Source organism: Gorilla gorilla, chromosome 9, assembly GCF_029281585.2.
Source record: "Gorilla gorilla gorilla isolate KB3781 chromosome 9, NHGRI_mGorGor1-v2.1_pri, whole genome shotgun sequence".
NCBI lineage: Eukaryota > Metazoa > Chordata > Mammalia > Primates > Hominidae > Gorilla > Gorilla gorilla.
In genome coordinates, this window is record NC_073233.2 from 100,784,963 (window position 1) to 100,804,057 (window position 19,095).

The following is a 19,095-nucleotide window of genomic DNA, read 5'->3' on the forward strand; positions in this document are numbered from 1 at the left end:
ATTTTATGCAGGATGAAGAACATGGAGCTACAAAGGCAGAAATGAGAGTCCCTAAGAATTCAGTTGTCTATACTGAAGCATAGAGAAATACGTGACGTGTGAGAATGAGAGATGCTCTGATAATCCCGAATAGGTCTATTATGAGTTAAACACGTTTCACAAGGACTGCTTCAGTCTTTCTGTGAATTCATTTTCTCTGTACCTCCTTGGCTGTTTGTGACCTGGAAGCTCTGTGTTGTCCTGTCATTTCCTTTCCTTTCCTTTTTCTTTTCTTTGCTGACAAGTATCTGTTCTCTGCACAGAACTATGAATGCCAACAGACTAGTGTTAGTTGCATGACTCAGACGCTGGCCTCCACAAGTCCTCTTGCTGGGTCATAGACATAGGCCAGAAAAGAAGCTTTTATTTCACAATTTTTGGCTGTGAATCCCTTCATGACCAAATGTACACTTGTCTAGACAGGGGTGCAGCCCTCATTCCCTGGATCCCAAAGCCACCTTGCATTTCTGAGAAATGTAGAACAAGGTGGATGACACAGGGGATTTAAAGACATGTTTTCTTTGCAGCAGTTGAGCCTGGGGCTCCATGGAAGGCCAATTCCTGCTCTGCAGCTCTCTGCCAGCAAGGATCCTCCATAGCACATGCTTTCTTCCTGTGTGTGATGTCTCCTGGGATTAGCCTCCCAGGCACAGTGATGCCCTTGCTACACCAATGCACTCACAGCAGCAGGCTGGTCTCTGTTGTCGCACCCCAAACCATGGCTGGGAGCATTCATGAGGGCCAGGTGTCACAAGCGATCCAGATATTCTAAGCAAATGGCCAAGCCCTGAGCACCTTGGAAGATAACCTTTACCTAAACCATGAGCATCATCCTAAAGGCCTATTTTAAGAATATGCTAGTGTTTAATATAGAGCAGCTTTTAAATCTTAAATGTAGACAAAGCTGAGAACTAGGAAATTTTTCATTTCTACCAGGCCTCTTTCTTTCCCCTGTGGAGCACTCATATAAATGTATTCAAGGAACATATATGTATTTGTGTGATTATTTGATTAATGGCCATCTACCCTACAGACTGTCAGCCACATGAGGGCAGAGATGATAACTCTATTCACTCAGATGATCTCCTTGGCACTTAGTACACTGCTTACCATATAGTAGATGTTCAATAAATGCTAATGAGTTCCCGGAAATTATTCCTGTGGTGGTAATGACTAAGAAGGGTGCAGAGAATAAACAGACCCCTAAACCAGATATTGCTGGGAATTTTAAAAGGTAAAGACCCAAGGAGTAGAAACATTCTTAAATATAATTGTGGATATATGAAGGTGTGCCCATATTACTAATCACAAGATTTGTGAAATATAAGGCATGCATTTTCATGGCAGGTAAGGGGGAGGCACAGTGGTTAAAAATCAAACCACAACAGATTTATGAGTAGAGCAAAAGTCATGTCCACATTCCAGCTTTCTTGTGAAGCCCCCGGGCCGGCCAGGAGCAGGGTGTAGGGAACATATTCCCAGTTGCATGTTGAAAAGTGCTGCGCTGTTCCTTCCCCATGCAGATTGTGGATGGCAAGCTGTGGTTCCAGCTGGACTGCGGCAGCGGCCCTGGAATCTTGGGCATCTCGGGCCGTGCTGTCAACGACGGGAGCTGGCACTCGGTCTTCCTGGAGCTCAACCGCAATTTCACGAGCCTGTCCCTGGATGACAGCTACGTGGAGCGGCGCCGGGCGCCCCTCTACTTCCAGACGCTGAGCACTGAGAGTAGCATCTACTTCGGCGCCCTGGTGCAAGCGGATAACATCCGCAGCCTGACTGACACGCGGGTCACGCAGGTGCTCAGCGGCTTCCAGGGCTGCCTGGACTCGGTGATACTGAATAACAACGAGCTGCCGCTGCAGAACAAGCGCAGCAGCTTCGCGGAGGTGGTGGGCCTGACGGAGCTGAAGCTGGGCTGCGTGCTCTATCCCGACGCCTGCGAGCGCAGCCCGTGCCAGCACGGGGGCAGCTGCACTGGCCTGCCATCCGGGGGTGAGTGTGGCTACGCAGTGGGCACTGGCCTGGGGGTTTGAGGGGAGAGTGAATGAACTGCAGGGGGATCCCTGTCCTCCCAACGCAAGGACTCTACTAGAGAGGAATATTCACACCCAAGATGCTCGCCAACCTTCTTAATCTGCTTTAGGGAAGTCTCAGCTCTTGACAATTACAGGAGTGTCCAGTTTTGCCAATCGTTTGCAGCTTCCCATAGGTGCAGTGCAGTGGCACAGGGGCCCAGAGAGGCCATCAACTCTGCCCACTCCCCTGTCCAACCCCTGGCCTTTCAAGCCAGAGGAGGTTGGGCGAATGGAACCCCCTTTTAAATATGCCCTCATGAGCCACCTGCATGTCACTGCAGAATGATAGTAGCACTCTGAGTTATGATGCCCATGCACATGAAATTGCTGACCAGACGTAGACATAAAACCTTACTAGAAGCTAAGACATATAACCTTACTAGAAGCTAAAGCTTACTAGAAGCTGACCCCTAGGAATAGGAGATCTTGGAACATACTTTTGCAATGTGTATATTAAAAATAAGTCTAGTTACAGCTTTACAAAGGAGTAGAAAGTCAAGAATAAGGAGAAGGGAATTTACATAAAATCTCAGGACAAATAAGCAGGCAATGAAGGCATGATCTTTACTCTAATATTTTTTCCCCACAAAGTACATCATGAAAGAGGAGAGTAGGCATAAAAAAAAAAGCAAAAGATTTATAGAGAGTTTCTTTTGTTTGAGGGGAAAGCCAAGATTATTTAAGTCCTAGGAGTCTAGAGATAAAAGAATCCCTGACTTTACCAAGATGCAGTGTCTGTGTTAATGTAAACTAGGTCAGACATGCTCCCGGTTGAAGGCTTGCCACCTCGCAACAGCCCAACCACTGATTCCACTTCAGTCCCTTTGCAGAGTCGCTCAGCAGTCGTGTCATTAGCAAATTTAAACCTTCCTCACAAATCACTTAGAGATTCTGCTGTGCACATTACCATCTAATGTTCGTGAAATCCAACTCCAAATTTAGAGTCCATTTTATTATTAGAATGTTATAAACTGTCCATGAAATGATGCACTGTCGAAATACAGACACCAAAGTTGTTTAGACTTGCATATGTTACTACCACAATGAGGGCCAAGTACCCTGGGGGGAAATTTCTGTCGTCTCGATTTAAGAAATCTATTTGCTGTTTTTACTGTCTCAGCAGTGTATGTAAATAAAGGGTTGTTATGGTGCCATAATTCCCAAATGATGGGCAGTAACTATACTTCAGTGGTTCTATAAACCAGCCCATTATGACAAGTCATGGCCAGTTTTTCACCAGGCAAAACAATTCTGCTAGTGTGAGCCATCTACGATATATAAAAGGAGCATATAATTAAATTGGGTTGAAATAGAACACCACTCCATGTCAAATGCTGGGTACATAGCCACAAATTGTAACATACTTTTAACGATGGCAGGACGTTGTTTTTGCTGGCAGGGCTATGGGCTTCCACAATGGATTATCTTTAAAATAATAATAATAATCACTGTATGAGGGAAAGAGACTAGGGAATCTTGCTTTGCAGTGTGCATTTTAATTTTTTAAAAAAATTCATGAAATCCTTAAGCTAAGTATTCAGTGGAACTATGTTAATTAAATGGCTACGACCCACATGGGGAATAGCAATTTTCTCTATTTTTAAATCTCTTCATTTAACCATATTTCAGCACTGATGACCCACTTGCCATATACTTTTCATATAACCTAGAGAACTTGTCTTGCCCTCCCTAGGGCCCCAGCCTTGCCTATAGAGCACACTCTCCCATCTACCTCTTTGTCTTCCTGTTCTCTTCTTCCTTCTATGATTGGGCATTGGATCAGGATTCTACAACAGGTATTCTTTCTTCCAAGGAGAAATAGCCTCTTATCAGTTCAAGTTTCTCTTTTGTCTGGGGGGACTTATGTTTTCCTAAAATGAAGATGGTATCTTTCCTCACCTTCATCTACACAGTTCCCTTCTCACAGGCCTACTACCTCTGTTCTCTGTTCTGTTGAGGGAGCCCTGCAGGAGCATCCCGCACCAAGGCTACTCCCAAGCCTAGCCAATGGGTTCTTATCTCAGTAGACACCCGGACGTGTCCCAGGTGGGGGAATTTGGGACTCTCATGCACAGCAGTGCTGGGCCCAAGGCTAGCAAACTCCTTGCCACTCACCAGGAGATCCAAGAAATCCAGGACTTCTGTTGCTTTCCTGGGGAGCCAAGGGCATGAGATTCCTCTTCTGATGTGTGAGGGGGTATCTACCTCTTCCTGGCTATAGGGATGAAGCCTTGGCTTCTAAGAAAAGCAGAAAGAGAACCCATTTTCTTGCCCCTATTATCTATACCAATAGTATATCAATAGAGGAAGTTTTGCTAGAGCCTGTATCCTATCTGCAAATTCCTTAAATTCGTGCCAAACAGGGGAGAGAAAAAAGGGAAGAAAAGAAAGAATCAAAATTTGGCCTTTACTTCATATCTATGAAACTATGTAGCTAATTAAAAGGTTACTTAAAAGAAAAATCCTCTGAGCTGTGAGTGATAGTTTAAAAAGAACAATAAGACTGAATCTTTAATGAAAGAATATTTATGCTTTCAAGAATTCCCTCTGGCTGCCAGGGAAGTCTAATCACAGGAAGAGACAGTGTTGTGCCCCCAGATCAAAGACTAGGCTGCGTGAAGTGTTCAAAGGAGAAATTTGGGCTAGAGATAGTAGAAGGAGGAGCTTGAAATGAGACTGCTTGCACATGATACTGATAACAAAACTTAATTGTTTGAACATTTTCTGTTGTTTGGACCCTCTGCTATGTGTTGCTCTAAAATTTCAGGACACATAAGCATCCCCTTGACCACTGAAGAATTCTGGAGTATTGGTCATTGGTTCTCCTGGCGGCAGACTCCACTCTCAAACTGAGGCTATCTTAGCACATTCAGAATTGTTAAAGCAGGCAACACACAACAAGAAGCATTTTTCTTTTAGGGATACAGGATTCTGCCCCAACCACCTCTAAGCCCAATCAAACCCTTGGCGTGAAAGTCAGGGAAGCCACAACTACTAGCTTGGAATGACACAGTCAGCAGGTTTGATCAGCATTATAACTCTTGCTGTCCCAGGAGCAGGCCATAGGAACCTCAGGGGAGTCAGATTCCAGAACACTGACTTGTAATGAGAGTATAAATATGACTCTATAAACCAACCACAGAGAGAAGGCTCTCTCTCGGTAAAGCCTTAAAATTATATGTATTTCATAAACATGAACTGGAAATAGCAACCACTGTGGAGAAGCCATGACTAGGTCCCATTGTGATCCCTGCATTTCCAGATGCAGCGGGCAGGGATCAGCCCAATGTCTGAATGTAATATGTCAACACCCACAGTCTGAATAAGGAGTCCTCAGTCCTCCACGCCTTATCATGCTTAGCTCAAGCCCATTAATGGAAAACACATTTGAAGCCAGGCAGTCACCATGCCATAAATAGTCATTCAGGCAGCATGGCATGAAACCAGAAGCCTAACTCCTGAGCTCCTGAGATGGAAACTTGGGGAGATTCTTAATGGTAAGAGCTACCGCTTGTTAGACTCTTACTATGTGCTTGGTACTGTGATAAGTGCTTACCTTGAAAGTGCTTATGCCCTGGGACATTTAATTCTCACCACAGTACTCTGAGGTCAATACTATTCTTCTCTCCCACCTACCCACCCTCATTTTACAGATAAAGAAATAGGCCAGAGAGGCTAAGTCGGTAGCCTAGTATCACATAGCTAGTAAAGTGGTGAAAGCACACTGGCTGGGTGCAGTGGCTCACACCTGTAATCCCAGAGATTTGGGAGGCCAGGAGTTCAAGGTTATAGTGAGCTATGACCATAGCACTGCACTTCAGCCTGAATGACAGAGCAAGACCTTTTCTCTAAACAAAAACCAAAATTAGTTTCCCAAAACAGTATGTAGTGGTATTGGTTTATATTTTTTCCTTGAAAATGCAATGGTTAAAAAGAAAACCAAAAAATATTTAAAAAGTGGGAAAGGTGGGATTTGACCCAGGTTTGTGGACCCCTTCCCCACCAGCCTGTACCCTTAACCCTTGCTACTCAAAGTGTTCCAGGGACCAACAGCATTGGCATCACTGGGAATGTTGGAAAGGCAGTATCTCGGATCCCACCCCAAATCCACTGAATCGGAATCTGTATTTTAACAAGATCCCTAGGTGATGTAGTGATTTATCTCCCTGTCTCTGAACTTCCCTGAATCCTGGGGAAACTTTGACTCTTTTTCTTACATTGTATGTAGTGTTCTCAAACTCTGAGATGCATCAGCATCACCTAAGGACCTTGTTAAAATGACACCTTGTTATGGAAGACCCATTTGATTGCTATTTACTTGCCTCCAGTATTTGCTGTCCACATCAGGAACTTTCTGCTAGGTCACTGAATCATATTTGCACATTTCTGAACTTTCCTACTGAGAAAATTTATCAGTTGGAAGTTAAGGGGAAACAAACAAACAAACATACAGAATCTGAATTGGCAAGAGTGGAATTCAAGCATCTCTATTTTTAACAAGCCTCCAAGGAGTTTCTATGCACACCCATTGTTTAAGAACCACTGACATTTGGGAATCCTGAAAACTCTATATTTGAAGAAATGCAAGTCAGTGGATTCCAGGAAAGGTAAACAGACATAGGACATTCAGGAATTGAGAGTCGGATGCACAGCCTGCACTTAAAAAAAAAAAATTAGTATAAAGGTGGAGCTTTGTACCCCAGTCAGGAGATTTTGGTAACTCTGAGCTCCCCTTCAAAGATAAGAGTAATAGTGTCTGCCACTCCCTCTAGGCAATTGTGAGTATTCTGCCTGTCAAGTTGCATGAAACAAGTTCTTGGATGTTGCAAATAGTTTGCATGAAACTGTTTTCAGTAGCACTTTGGGGCCACTTTGGATCATGTTTTGCTGAATACTTTGTGTTCCTAACTTGTAAGAATTGAGATAAATTTAGTCCATCAAACTTTAATTAAGTACCTGCTTGGTGCTGAGCTCTGTGTTGAATTCTGGGTCCCATTGCTTTCTCTGTGACCAATGGATGCCACTGATGTGGCCTCCCTCTCCTCACAGCTGGTTTAAGGGAACTGAACAGGGTTCCCCTACATGCTCTACCCACTGGCTTACTGAGCTTCGAGAAGGGAGATGTCAAACTCCCAGTAAATATGCTGTGGACATAATTTGGCTGAGCTTTTCAGCTTATGGAAAAAAATTTTTCTGGGTGACTGTCTTCTAAATACTGACTTACTCTTATATTTATGGTACCTTGGAAAAAAACCTCATGGTAACAGCATTAATAATTATAGACACTAATAGAAAAGCTCAAACCCTAAAGTAGGTTATGTGCAGATACATACTAGAAGGTGAGAATTTACTGTGTGGCTAATGTTAACACATTAAAGGTTTCCAGATCCTCAAAGAAAATATTAGAGGCTTGGCCCAATATACAATATATAAAATGTGAGCCAGCTTTCCTAGGGAAAAAGTCTCACCTTCAAATTTTTATTTTACAAGGTCTAAAGGTTTTGAATGTACCCTGTTTGGTGAAAGAGAAAAATCGGAATGACTAAAAGTTGAAATGGCAAAGTAACTTCAACTGTAACAGAGCTCATCCTCACTCATAATTAGAATCTCACATGATAACCTATCCACCAGTTTTCTCATACTAATTGAGGCTCACATGGACTAGAGGTTTGGATGTTTCCCAGTCTTCAGCCTAAACATCAGAATAAAAAAACTCCCATGATTTCCAGTTGTTTGGTTTATGAGCAATATAGAGAGGAAGTTGATTTCAGGATCTATAGTAATTACAATAATTACAATAATAAAGCACCTAATGTTGTGTGCTGTATTGTGGTTTATGAATCCAGAAACCTTATTGTTCCTGATGAAGTGAGTATTAGTGAGTCTCATTTATCAGATAAAATAAGGAAGTTCCTAGAGGTCAGGCCATGGTCACACCCAGGTAGTGGGTAACAGCCAGAATCTAAACTTGTACCCAGTGCCTCACCACCACATCACAGCCACTTCCCCGAGCCATGTAAGTTCTTGGAGTTTCTAAATGAAATCCACAACTCAGCAAGCAGAGTGGCTGATGCTGACTTCAGATCCCAGGTGCTACTTACACGTTTGTCATTATTTCCACCTTTGTGCAGCAGGCAGATCTTTCCTTATCAAGGCAGCCAAACCTGATCAGAATGATGTTTACCTACACTGGCAAGGAGGGTAGAGAGTTTAAGCCATAACCTGGATGAATCAGGTTGGAAAATGACTACTAAGTCAAAGGAGTAAGACAGGAATTATCTTGATTATTTGCCTACACAGCCCAAATTAATGCTATAATTGCTTATACCATTTCCATTTTTGCATTTAACATGTTTTGCAATGCTCTTCTTTGAGCAAGGAAAGGAGGATTCATTTTAAGTTGGTCTGGGTGCAGATTTCAAAACCATCTGCATCTGCTATAACTAGAAGGATTGTAAACAGAAACACAGCTTTGAGGCAAGGCTTAAAAATACACTTCTCATTTTGCCAGGATTTGAGGGGAAGGAAGCTATGACTTTTCAGTACATGTATCTCCACACTAGTAAGACCATTTCCTTTCTAAAATCTGAGAACTGGCATGAAGTGCATCTGCCACTCATTGACTGTGTAACCTCGTGAAACCCATCTTATTGACGCTTCAGTTTTCTCATTTGTAAAATAACTATAATAACAATACTTATGGCATAGAGTTGTTGTAAGAATTAAATGAGACAGAATACATAGAAAGTTCTTAGAATTTTTCACATCACATAAGCTATTGTTCTTGCTAATTATTTCCTTATTTGATATTCTCCCCTCTGAACAAGAAAAAAAATCAACTTTTTAAGAATACGTTGAGATTAACCATTGATATTTTTCTTTCACATTTACAAAAGTGGTAAATATTATTTGTGATCAAAAAATGCCTAGATATCTCTTAGAATTTTGTTCACTTTATTTGTGTTTTATAGCAACATATGGTAATGCTTGGGAAGAGTAGAAACTTTTTATTCTATTATCTTTATTATTTAATGATGATTGGATTCCCAGAAGGAGTTTCTAAAATTGTCCATCTCACTGTATCTTATCTGCTTCCCAGAGACTGATGGGAAGTAACAACAAGCTCTTCTTTCTTATCCCTAGAAACTAATGAGCTTGGGCTCAGTGACAAGTTCTAATACAGTCTTGTAGAAAGATTTGAGAATCAGAAAGCCTAGAGTCAAGTTTAAATTCAATCTCTTACTAATGTATGTTGAGACGGAGTTTCGCTCTTGTTGCCTAGGCTGAAGTGCAATGGAGTGATCTCGGCTCACCACAACCTCCGCCTCCTGGATTCAAGCGATTCTCCTGCCTCAGCCTCCCAAGTAGCTGGGATTATAGGCATGTGCCACCATGCCCGGCTAATTTTGTATTTTTAGTAGAGACGGGGTTTCACCATATTGGTCAGGCTGGTCTCAAACCCCGGAACTCGGGTGATCCGCCCACCTTGGCCTCCTAAAATGCTGGCATTACAGGCATGAGCCACCACATCCGGCCTAGTATATGTTCTTGAACAAACAGCTTAACCTCTCCAGCAGCCCCAGGAGTTGAGATGTTAATGAGACCTCTTCTTTTTCCTTCATAGGATCACTGTGATCCTTCATAGAATGAAAGTGATTTAAAAACACTAAAGCATTAGATTACTTAGTGTCATTATGGCTGCTAATGAATGATAATAATCATTATTGATATTTTTGAAAGTATTAATAATAGGGCTCATACCAGGATAATGAGATTATAAATAATATTTTGTGAGAACAGGTTAATTTTCATAAACAAGCCTTTTCACAGAGGCTGAACAATAGATATCACTCTTCTTTCACTAAAAAAAAATCTGACCACTTTTAAACAATTCCAATTGCTTTTCCCTCTCATTGTGTTAACATAAAACTCCTCCGAATTTAAAGTTCTAAAAGCAAGACTTCTTCCAAAAGACTCTGCCTCCTATGCCCCAAGGGTTTGCAATCATAAGATCCTAGACAGTTTGCTGCTCTTTCTGATAAACAGAATGGGTAATGAAGTGTGGTTGTTAGAAATACAGTTCAGGACTGCAGGAGCCAGACTGCCTGGGTTCAAATCCACACCAACTTCGTGACCATGACAAAGCAATCAGCTTCTCTGTACCTCAGTTGCCTCTTCTATAGCGTGCTTCTAAATGGAGTTTTTCTGTCTTTGTATCCCCAGTGCTTGCCATAGTCCCTATTCCAGGGGTGTGCTGGTAAACCAGTTCTCTAAAAATAAAAGCCCTGATTTGTAGCATTTGCTGATGACTGTGGTGTAAGTACTTCCACCATGGCTGATGTCAGGCTACCCATGGTTTAACAACTGACCTGCCAAATTCCTGAATATTTAACAGTTACCTCTTGGGACCCTGTATGAGTTGGCACCAGCCACACCACCATCTATGACTTAGGCACTCAGTCGATGTGGATATGTTAATCAGCCAAGCTAGCTGCTGCATCAAGTAGTGCTAGATACTCCACAAAAGATGATGAAAACGACAAAATTCAGAAGGAACTGTGTGTAAGTAAAATTGTGCTCTAGAGGTAGTGTCTTATTTTAAATTCTGATTTTCCAAGGCACAGAGACATCAAATTGCTTCTCTGCCATCAGATCAAAAATCAGTCCCATGACCTGAGTTAGAATCCAGTTTCCATGATAGTGATTTAAATGTCCTTCAGATCTGGACCGCCCCTCCTTGACCCTCCCCTGCCCCCAGGTGCTTCTGATATAGTTTTATTTAAGAAACTGTCAGAGGCTTGCCAAAGAGCAGCTGGAGAGGGAGTTTTCGCCAAGTTTACCTACCTTGCCTTGGACTCCCCCCATTCCTGACTTCCCTCCCCATCCATCATTGATGTGCTTTTCAGAGTCCTGTACTGTGGTTGTCTAAGATTATATTCTAAAAAAGAATCTAATTCCTCCTCCCAAGTTACTGTTTGTCTAAAGACATGCCATCATAGCCAACAACTAGCCAGGTGACACAAAGAAGCATTTTTCCTAATCCCAGCTGCCTTCAACAATTTTCAATTCTATTAAAGTGAGCAATTTCCCAAAATGAAAAAAATAACCCCAAGTCAACATAACTTCAAGCAAGCATACCTCAGACTTCTGCCTCTACCCAGAGACCTCAGGCTGGCCTTCTGTAGACATAGCTGGCATCAACAATGGCCTTTCCTTAGGAGCTCCTTGGCCTTTCCTTGGCTTTGCGTTTAAGGGCATTCTTTTTCTAATATGTATGTGTCACTCTCTGAGCCTCAGTCTCTTTCCCCCTGTGTTTCTTGCTGCCAGGAAGGCTGGGGCTGCATAGTCTCCTCCACTTGGAAATATATAGATTTTTCTCTTGGCTCCTGCATCTGTCTCTTGAAGATAAGATTTTCTCTCTGTGAACATATGAACACACAATCATTCTTCCTTCTGTACATGGGAGTTATCTGTAATGGGGATTCAGCAAAACATCCATGAGAGCATATGTTCATTTCAAACTATTCATTTTTAACTATCTTGTATCTGTAGAGGTCAAGCTTTATAATCCCAACGTCAGTCACTGACAAATTTGGAAGAGGAGAAACCCAAGAGTCCTTCAAGTAAGAGTGAGAATGGTTCCTTGCAGTAGTTACAAAAGGTCTTAGACATGGGGAAAGCCTTTTTGGCCACTTCAGGGTAAGGGTGGCAGCTTGCTGTTACAACCCCACTGCTATGGAAGTAAAGTTATTTTTAAATGAGTCATAAGCCCATAGAAGTGAGGAGAATGGGGAAGTAGACAACACCAACACAGGTTTGGAGGTGGAAGGCAGAGAGACAGGTGGTAAGGAAGAGAGAGAGAAAAGAAGCTCTTAGAGACCAAAATTCCAGCTGGTAGAAGGGACCAAATTCCCAAAAACTTGGGGGACTGAATCCCCAAAAACTCAGGAACTGGAGGCACCAGTCACTTCTGAAGAGGGAGAGATGGGGAAAAGAGCTTAAAATAAGAATTGCTCAAAATGGTTTAGAGGCAGTCAGGATTCAATCTGGATTCCCACCTTCCCTCTGCACAACCAGGCAATTGCTCCCCCAATGCTGTGGCGAGGCCTGCAGGTGATGTTGAAATGCAGGGTCTCAGGACTGGAGCATGCCAGACACTGTGCTGTACAGGGGTTAAAGTAAATACGATGTGCTTATTGGATGCTGAAACTCACAACCACCCCTCCTCTGCCACCACCCAACCTCCCAGTATTAGAAACCAGGCCTTTACCTTCCCTCTGAACAGACGATAAGATGAGCTGTTGCTAGGGAAACTGACCATGCCAAAGCTACTGACTCAGTTTTACAGTTGCTGAGCCCCATTAATGTGCTCAGAGCTTCTCATCAGATTTCTGGTTTTCTATTGCTATATTCTTCAATGTGAACTAATAAGCAATGGTCACAAGTAAAGAAATCATCTCATTTGGAAGATAGAAAATGTATTAGAGTTCTTCAGAGAAGCAGAACCAATAGGAGATATATGCAGCTACTCCTCAACTTATGATGGGGTTACATCTCAATAAACTCATCATAAGTTGGAAATACCTTAAGTAAAAAATGCATCTAATACACCTAACCTACCAAACATTATAGCTTAGCCTAGCCTACCTGAAACACATTTCTACTGAATATATATTGCTTTCACACCTTCATAAAGTCAAAAAATCATAAGTTGAACAATCATAAGGCAGAGACCATTTGTGTATATACATGAGCATGTGCACATACATATATGTGGAGAGAGACTGATTTCAAAGAATTGGCTTATGATTGAGCAGGCTGGCTGGTTGAAAATTCATGTAAGAGTTGATTTTGCAGTCTTGAATTCAAAATCTGCAGAGTAAGCCAGCAGGCTGGAAATTCGGGTAAAATTTCTTCTATGTTACAGTCTTGAGGCAGGATTCTTTCTTCATAAGGCCTTGAACTGAATAATGAGGCCCACCCATATTATGGAGAGTAATATGTTTCATTTAAAGGTAACTGATTATACATTTTATCGTACCCAAGTGAGACTGACAGCTAAAAATAGGAATAAATAAATAAATTGATAACATCCACAAATACCCAAATACCTTCACTGCAACATCTAGACTAGTGTTTGACCCAACATCTGGCTACCAATGGGCTACCCAAGTTGACACATAAAGTTAAATATCACAGAGACCAAAACAAAGAAACAGAGAAAAGCAACTTGGAAAAAACTGCAGGGAGAAAACTTCATAAAAGTATTATTAATATCCTCAGACAGATAAGAGAAGATACCATAACCACAACACAGGAGCAGGATGTTATGTGTTAAAAAAAAAAACTCTGCACAAAAAAAGTTCTTGGAAAATGACAAATTAATGAAATCTCAATAAAAGTGAAGGAGATAAGAAACTGTCACAAAAAGTAAAGCAAAACCTCACAGAGATGTAACGTAAGAGAGAAAAAATAAAGTTAGAGGAAGGTCCAGGAGATCTGAGATCCAAAAAATAGAAGTTCCATAAAAATAGAGTAGAGAAAACAAAGGAAAATAAATTACCAAAGAAATAATAAAAGAAATTTTCCTAAAGTGAAAACACAAAAATTTCCAGATTGCAAGAGCCCACTGAGTATCCAGTACTGGCTGAAAATAAACCCATATAAAGTACATCACTGCAAAATCTCAGAAAATTGGAGGCAAAAAGATCCTCCAAGATGTTAAAGAGAGGGGAAAAAAAAAACAAGTTACATACAAACTCCAAGAGCCAAAATGACTTTGGATTTCTCAAAAGCGACATGGAGGGATTGCTTATAATTTTTTACACAACGTAACTGTCAAAGAGGTATCAGGGTGAAGTAAAGACATGTTCAGCTATGCAAAGTCTCACAAGATTTCCTTCCTATAAACCCTTTTGGAGGAAGTAACTGTGGAATGCGTTCTAGTGAAATGAGAGAGTAAACCAAGAAATAGGCAGACAGGTGATACAGGAATCACCAGATCCAACACAGGACAGCAGGAAAGCAGGGCCAGAGGACAACATTCAGGGTGAAGCCAGTCAGAGGGCCTCAGGAGAGACTAATTCAGGGGATGAAAATACAGGGAAGCAGAGGCAACTGAACTCGGAGAGACCGGGTTGGTGAAGAGTTTCTAGTTAAATTAACAATCAATATTCAGAAATAAGCAAGCAAAAACACTGGACATTTTTTAACTCCAGGGAAAACCAGTTATGCATGAATATAGAAATACAATCGAGCTTACTACATGGCTTAGCTGCAAATAACGTTTCATTGTCATCATAATGCAAACACTGCATTGACTTAACCAAAATTACAATACTACAATATATTGTGAGATAGGGGCATCACAAGAGGTGTTCCTGTGTGGTGAGGCTGAAGGTTTGAAATTTATAAAAGCATAGTGGAAAGCTAATAGAAAATGCCTAACACTAAAATAATCACAAAAATAGTCAAATACTATGGAAGGAAATATTGAAATACCAAAAGGGATACCCAGGTTACTTCGGAGGAAGTGTAAATGGGAGAGAAGACTGCTAGTGGACAAAATAAAATTTGTAGAACTGCCTTCCTCTTTACTATGTGCATGTATATCTGTAATTTAAAAAAACAAATCTTACGGCTTTTTTTAAAGGAGGGAAGAAAGAACACCCTTACTAGTTATTCATCCCTTCCATCTCAAGAGATAATGCATCTCGAGAGGTCAATAATGCTTCTTTCCACATCTGATATTTCATATTCTCTGTAGTGAGGATATTATATTACTACCAATTTCTGCATGATGGGCTTATGAGGGGAGAAAGTGAAAAAAATGCAAAAATCAGGATCGGACCAGGGGAGCTGGGCAAAGGCTGGAATTCCTTCCATTTCCCTGTGCCTTTGCCAATCTGGGGTTCATTTGAGTTGACAAATATCCTTTTACCTGCTCTCCCCTCATTCCCTCTCTGGGTGGGATTTCAGTTCTTGGCTAAGGAGAAGGGGCACACAAGATAGGACAGTGACTCAGGAAAAGAGGTAGCATGGTATCAATAGTAAACCACTCCTGTCTGGAGGCATCTGCCTTGTGCAGTAACAGTGCCGGGGAGAAAACATCTTCCTCCCCATCTTGGGTTCTGCTCTTGAAATCTGTCCCTTGGGTGGGTCTTACAATTCTCACTAGCATTCATGTATGTGGTTAATTAGGTGAATTTTTGTGGGCTAGCAGGAAATCCCAACTGTAACTTGGCATTTTTGTGGCAAGATGTTTCAAGCAATCAATTTGCTAACCACCTTTGGAATTTGGGCCCTTCCTATGATACGGTTCAACAAAGGATTAGGAGGACATGTTATAGCTGAGTCCAAGCACTCAGCCCTAGCAGTGGCATCCATGGCTCATGAGGTCCTCTGTTTCCCCAGGCTATCAGTGTACCTGTCTCTCACAGTTTACGGGGAGAAACTGTGAATCTGAGATTACAGCCTGCTTCCCAAACCCCTGCCGGAATGGAGGATCCTGCGATCCAATAGGAAACACTTTCATCTGCAATTGTAAAGCTGGGCTCACTGGAGTCATGTAAGTGAGATTACATAAGTGTCTTTCTCTACATTGTTCTTTATTGCTACAACAAACCAGTAAACAACTAATGAGGGTAAAATATTTACCACTAATAGTACAGGCAAAGAGTTAACATCTGCACAATACATATAAGGAGTGCTTACAGGTGACTAAAATGTTAATAGGAATTATCTCTGGGTAGTAGGGTCATGAGTAATTCATATTTTCCACTTTATGTTTCCCTATATCTTCAAAATTGTGTATGATTACTATGTAGTCTGTAACTAGGGAGAAAAGAAAGTCATCTAGGCCACCTAATATTTCTATTATAATTCGGAGGCAGACATACTACCCATTTCCGCAGAATCCATTAACTGGACTCTACGGCCTGTTGTTTTTTTGATCATTCTGAGATACTGAAACTTACCTTCCCTTTGCAAACCTTTCTTTCATAAGAAAGAAACAAAATTAAATATTTGCCAAAAGGAAAGAGACCATTTTAAATTCCTAGTAAAATGCCACTTTCAGCCATCCTTGATCGTTTTAGAAGTATATGTATGGAATCTCAAGCAAGTGATATTCTAATTACAGATCAGTCTTACGTATTCATTAGAGCAAATCTCCCGAGGACTTTACCAGGAAATACTTAACTGATTTTGAATCGTTGGATGTAATTTAATGTAATAAAGCGGCATTTATTTTTAAATACTCTGTGATTCTGACTAATTTCCGGCTGACCTCACCTCTATCTGTTCAAATTAGGTTTCGTTTGGCTACATTTTAAAAGGTAGATTACCAAAAATATAGGTGATTGGACCTTTTAAATATCAGAAAAATTGCTGAAATAGAGAAAAGTGAAAAAGAAGGTCTATGTTCTCAAATAATACCAAGCTAAGAAAGAATAAGACTGAAACACTTGCCTTATAATTATACTCAAAGTGAGTCATGGATTGCTTTAAAGAGAATAAAATTGATTTAATTATTTTTCATTAGAATGCTTTAGTCATTCTTCCTGAAAATCTACATGAGTATTAGCCTTTAATTAACATAAGCACAGAATGTTGAAGACATGTAGCCCTTCACCCACCCACCTGCAGCCCCCAGCTTCCCAGAGGGACCAAAAATTACTGTAGCCATTAGAGGAAAATGTCAGAACCAAAGACTTTCCTCTGGGGAAAACCTATAACCGATATATAGATTCACAGCTCTTTGTCTGCAATTCTACAATCCCAAAAGCTCTGAGAACTTAAAGGGTTTGGAGTATGTTAGTGGCAAACTAATTTGGTGGCAAAACCTGTTCAAAACTGTTTTGAGGCTCTTTCTACTCTGTTTCTCTCATTTAGTGTGAATATCCATATGTTTCACTGCAGAAGCACTGGTATTTTTGATTATGGGATACTAAGGCCAGCACCAATTTCTGTGAGGGGGAGGAGTATTTTACATAATGTGAAAGATATGTGCTGCATGTCCTTGCTAAAACTGCACAATTTTAAATTCTGAGATGCATCTGCTCCCGCGGATTTGGAGTCCAGTACCTTTTCAATAGCATCTGTTATTCTTTCTCTTTCTCCTCCTCTCCTCTCCCACCTCAGTCTCTTCCTTTCCCCCAACCCAGGTAGGAAAGGAAGACCTGGGAGAGATTGGGTTGGGAGGAACACCTTAAGGCAAGGTGATGACTTGGGGACCACAGTGGCCACAGAATTGCCTAAATTAGCTCCCCCTCTCCCCCCCCCCCCCCACCAACCATCTTTGTCTTGCTTCATTTGTACCCTTTAGGTGCATCGTTTTCTTTTAAAGATGTCTGTGTTTTCTCGAGCTCCCGTATACCAACGTGTGTGCACTGGTCCTGACGGTGGGGAGGGGCTTCTGTGTCGCCGCAGGTGTGAGGAGGACATCAATGAGTGCGAACGAGAGGAGTGTGAGAACGGAGGCTCCTGCGTGAACGTGTTCGGCTCCTTCCTCTGCAACTGCACGCCGGGCTACGTGGGCCAGTACTGCGGGCTGCGCCCCGTGGTGGTACCCAATATCCAGGCTGGCCACTCCTACGTGGGGAAGGAGGAGCTCATCGGCATCGCCGTGGTCCTCTTCGTCATCTTCATCCTGGTGGTTCTCTTCATAGTCTTCCGCAAGAAGGTCTTCCGCAAGAACTACTCCCGCAACAACATCACGCTAGTGCAGGACCCGGCCACCGCCGCCCTGCTCAACAAGAGCAATGGCATCCCGTTCCGGAACCTGCGCGGCAGTGGGGACGGCCGCAACGTCTACCAGGAGGTGGGGCCCCCGCAGGTCCCCGTGCGCCCCATGGCCTACACACCCTGCTTCCAGAGTGACTCCAGGAGCAACCTGGATAAGATCGTGGACGGGCTGGGAGGCGAGCACCAGGAAATGACCACGTTTCACCCTGAGTCGCCCCGCATCCTGACAGCCCGGCGGGGCGTGGTCGTGTGCAGTGTGGCCCCCAACCTCCCCGCCGTGTCACCCTGCCGCTCCGACTGCGACTCCATCAGGAAGAATGGCTGGGACGCGGGAACTGAGAGTGAGTAGGAAGTGGTAATGCTCACCCCTCGGTGCTTACAGGGAACCTGCAGGGGCGCTGTGCGAGGACGCTACGGGAAGGGAGAGAGACCCCGCGTGCAGAGCATTCGCTATGACGTGCTGATGTCGAATGTGCACACCAGCTCTGGAAAATCGTCCTGGTTCTGGTTCCCATTTACAGATGGGAGAAATGAAGCTCAGAGAGGGTAACATCATGAGCCCAAGGTCAGGCAGCTAGTAAGAGGCAGTCAGTACCCCAACTCAAGTCTTCCAGGCTCCAAAACCCATCCTCTTCTCACAATAGCGGGCCACTGGTCAAAGTGCAAAAGAAAAGAAGAAAGTATACTAGTTATTGTGTATAAATTATAATAGTGTGTGTGTGTCTGGGCCTATGTACAAAGTGCAAAAAGCCACTTGAGTGATGTCCAGAAGTGTGCTCTGGAAGGCTGGAAGAAGAGAGTATTTCCAGTCTTAGAATGAAGACTTGAGAGAAGCAGAGGGACACTTCAATTGGACCATGATGAGTTAAAGAGTCTGGGGAAAGGAGGATATTCCACCGTAGGGGGACCCATGTGATCAGAAGAAAAGCAAGTCATTTCTTCTTGGCTGGAATGTAGAGACCATGAAACAAGAGGGGGATCCACAAGGCAGAAAGGTGGTCTGGCCCAGATGGAGGTGTTTGCCTCTTCACTTGGCCTCACACAGCAGTATTCTAGGCACAGGGAAGAGCCACAGGTGCAAAAGTCCTGGGGTGGGAAGGAGCTTGGTGTGTAGAAGAACACAGAGGAGGTCAGTGCAGTTGGAGCTTGCTGAGCACCAGAGAACGGATACATTTTAATAGCAGCACTATTGCAGGTTTTTAAGTAAGTGACTGGCATGATCTAATTTACATTTTTT

General features: G+C 42.5%; 1 protein-coding gene across 5 annotated transcripts in view; it reads left to right on the forward strand.

The window, feature by feature from the left end:
* The window catches only part of FAT3 (FAT atypical cadherin 3), a 676,861-nt gene that overhangs the window by 645,546 nt on the left and 12,220 nt on the right, over nt 1-19,095 (forward strand). For all 5 annotated transcript variants that reach the window (XM_055356052.2, XM_055356051.2, XM_055356056.2 and 2 more), the window contains 3 exons: nt 1,563-2,031; nt 15,528-15,681; nt 17,544-18,199. In XM_055356052.2, the coding sequence (XP_055212027.2) occupies nt 1,563-2,031; nt 15,528-15,681; nt 17,544-18,199 (1,279 nt within the window). The remainder of the gene's footprint in view (nt 1-1,562; nt 2,032-15,527; nt 15,682-17,543; nt 18,200-19,095) is intronic.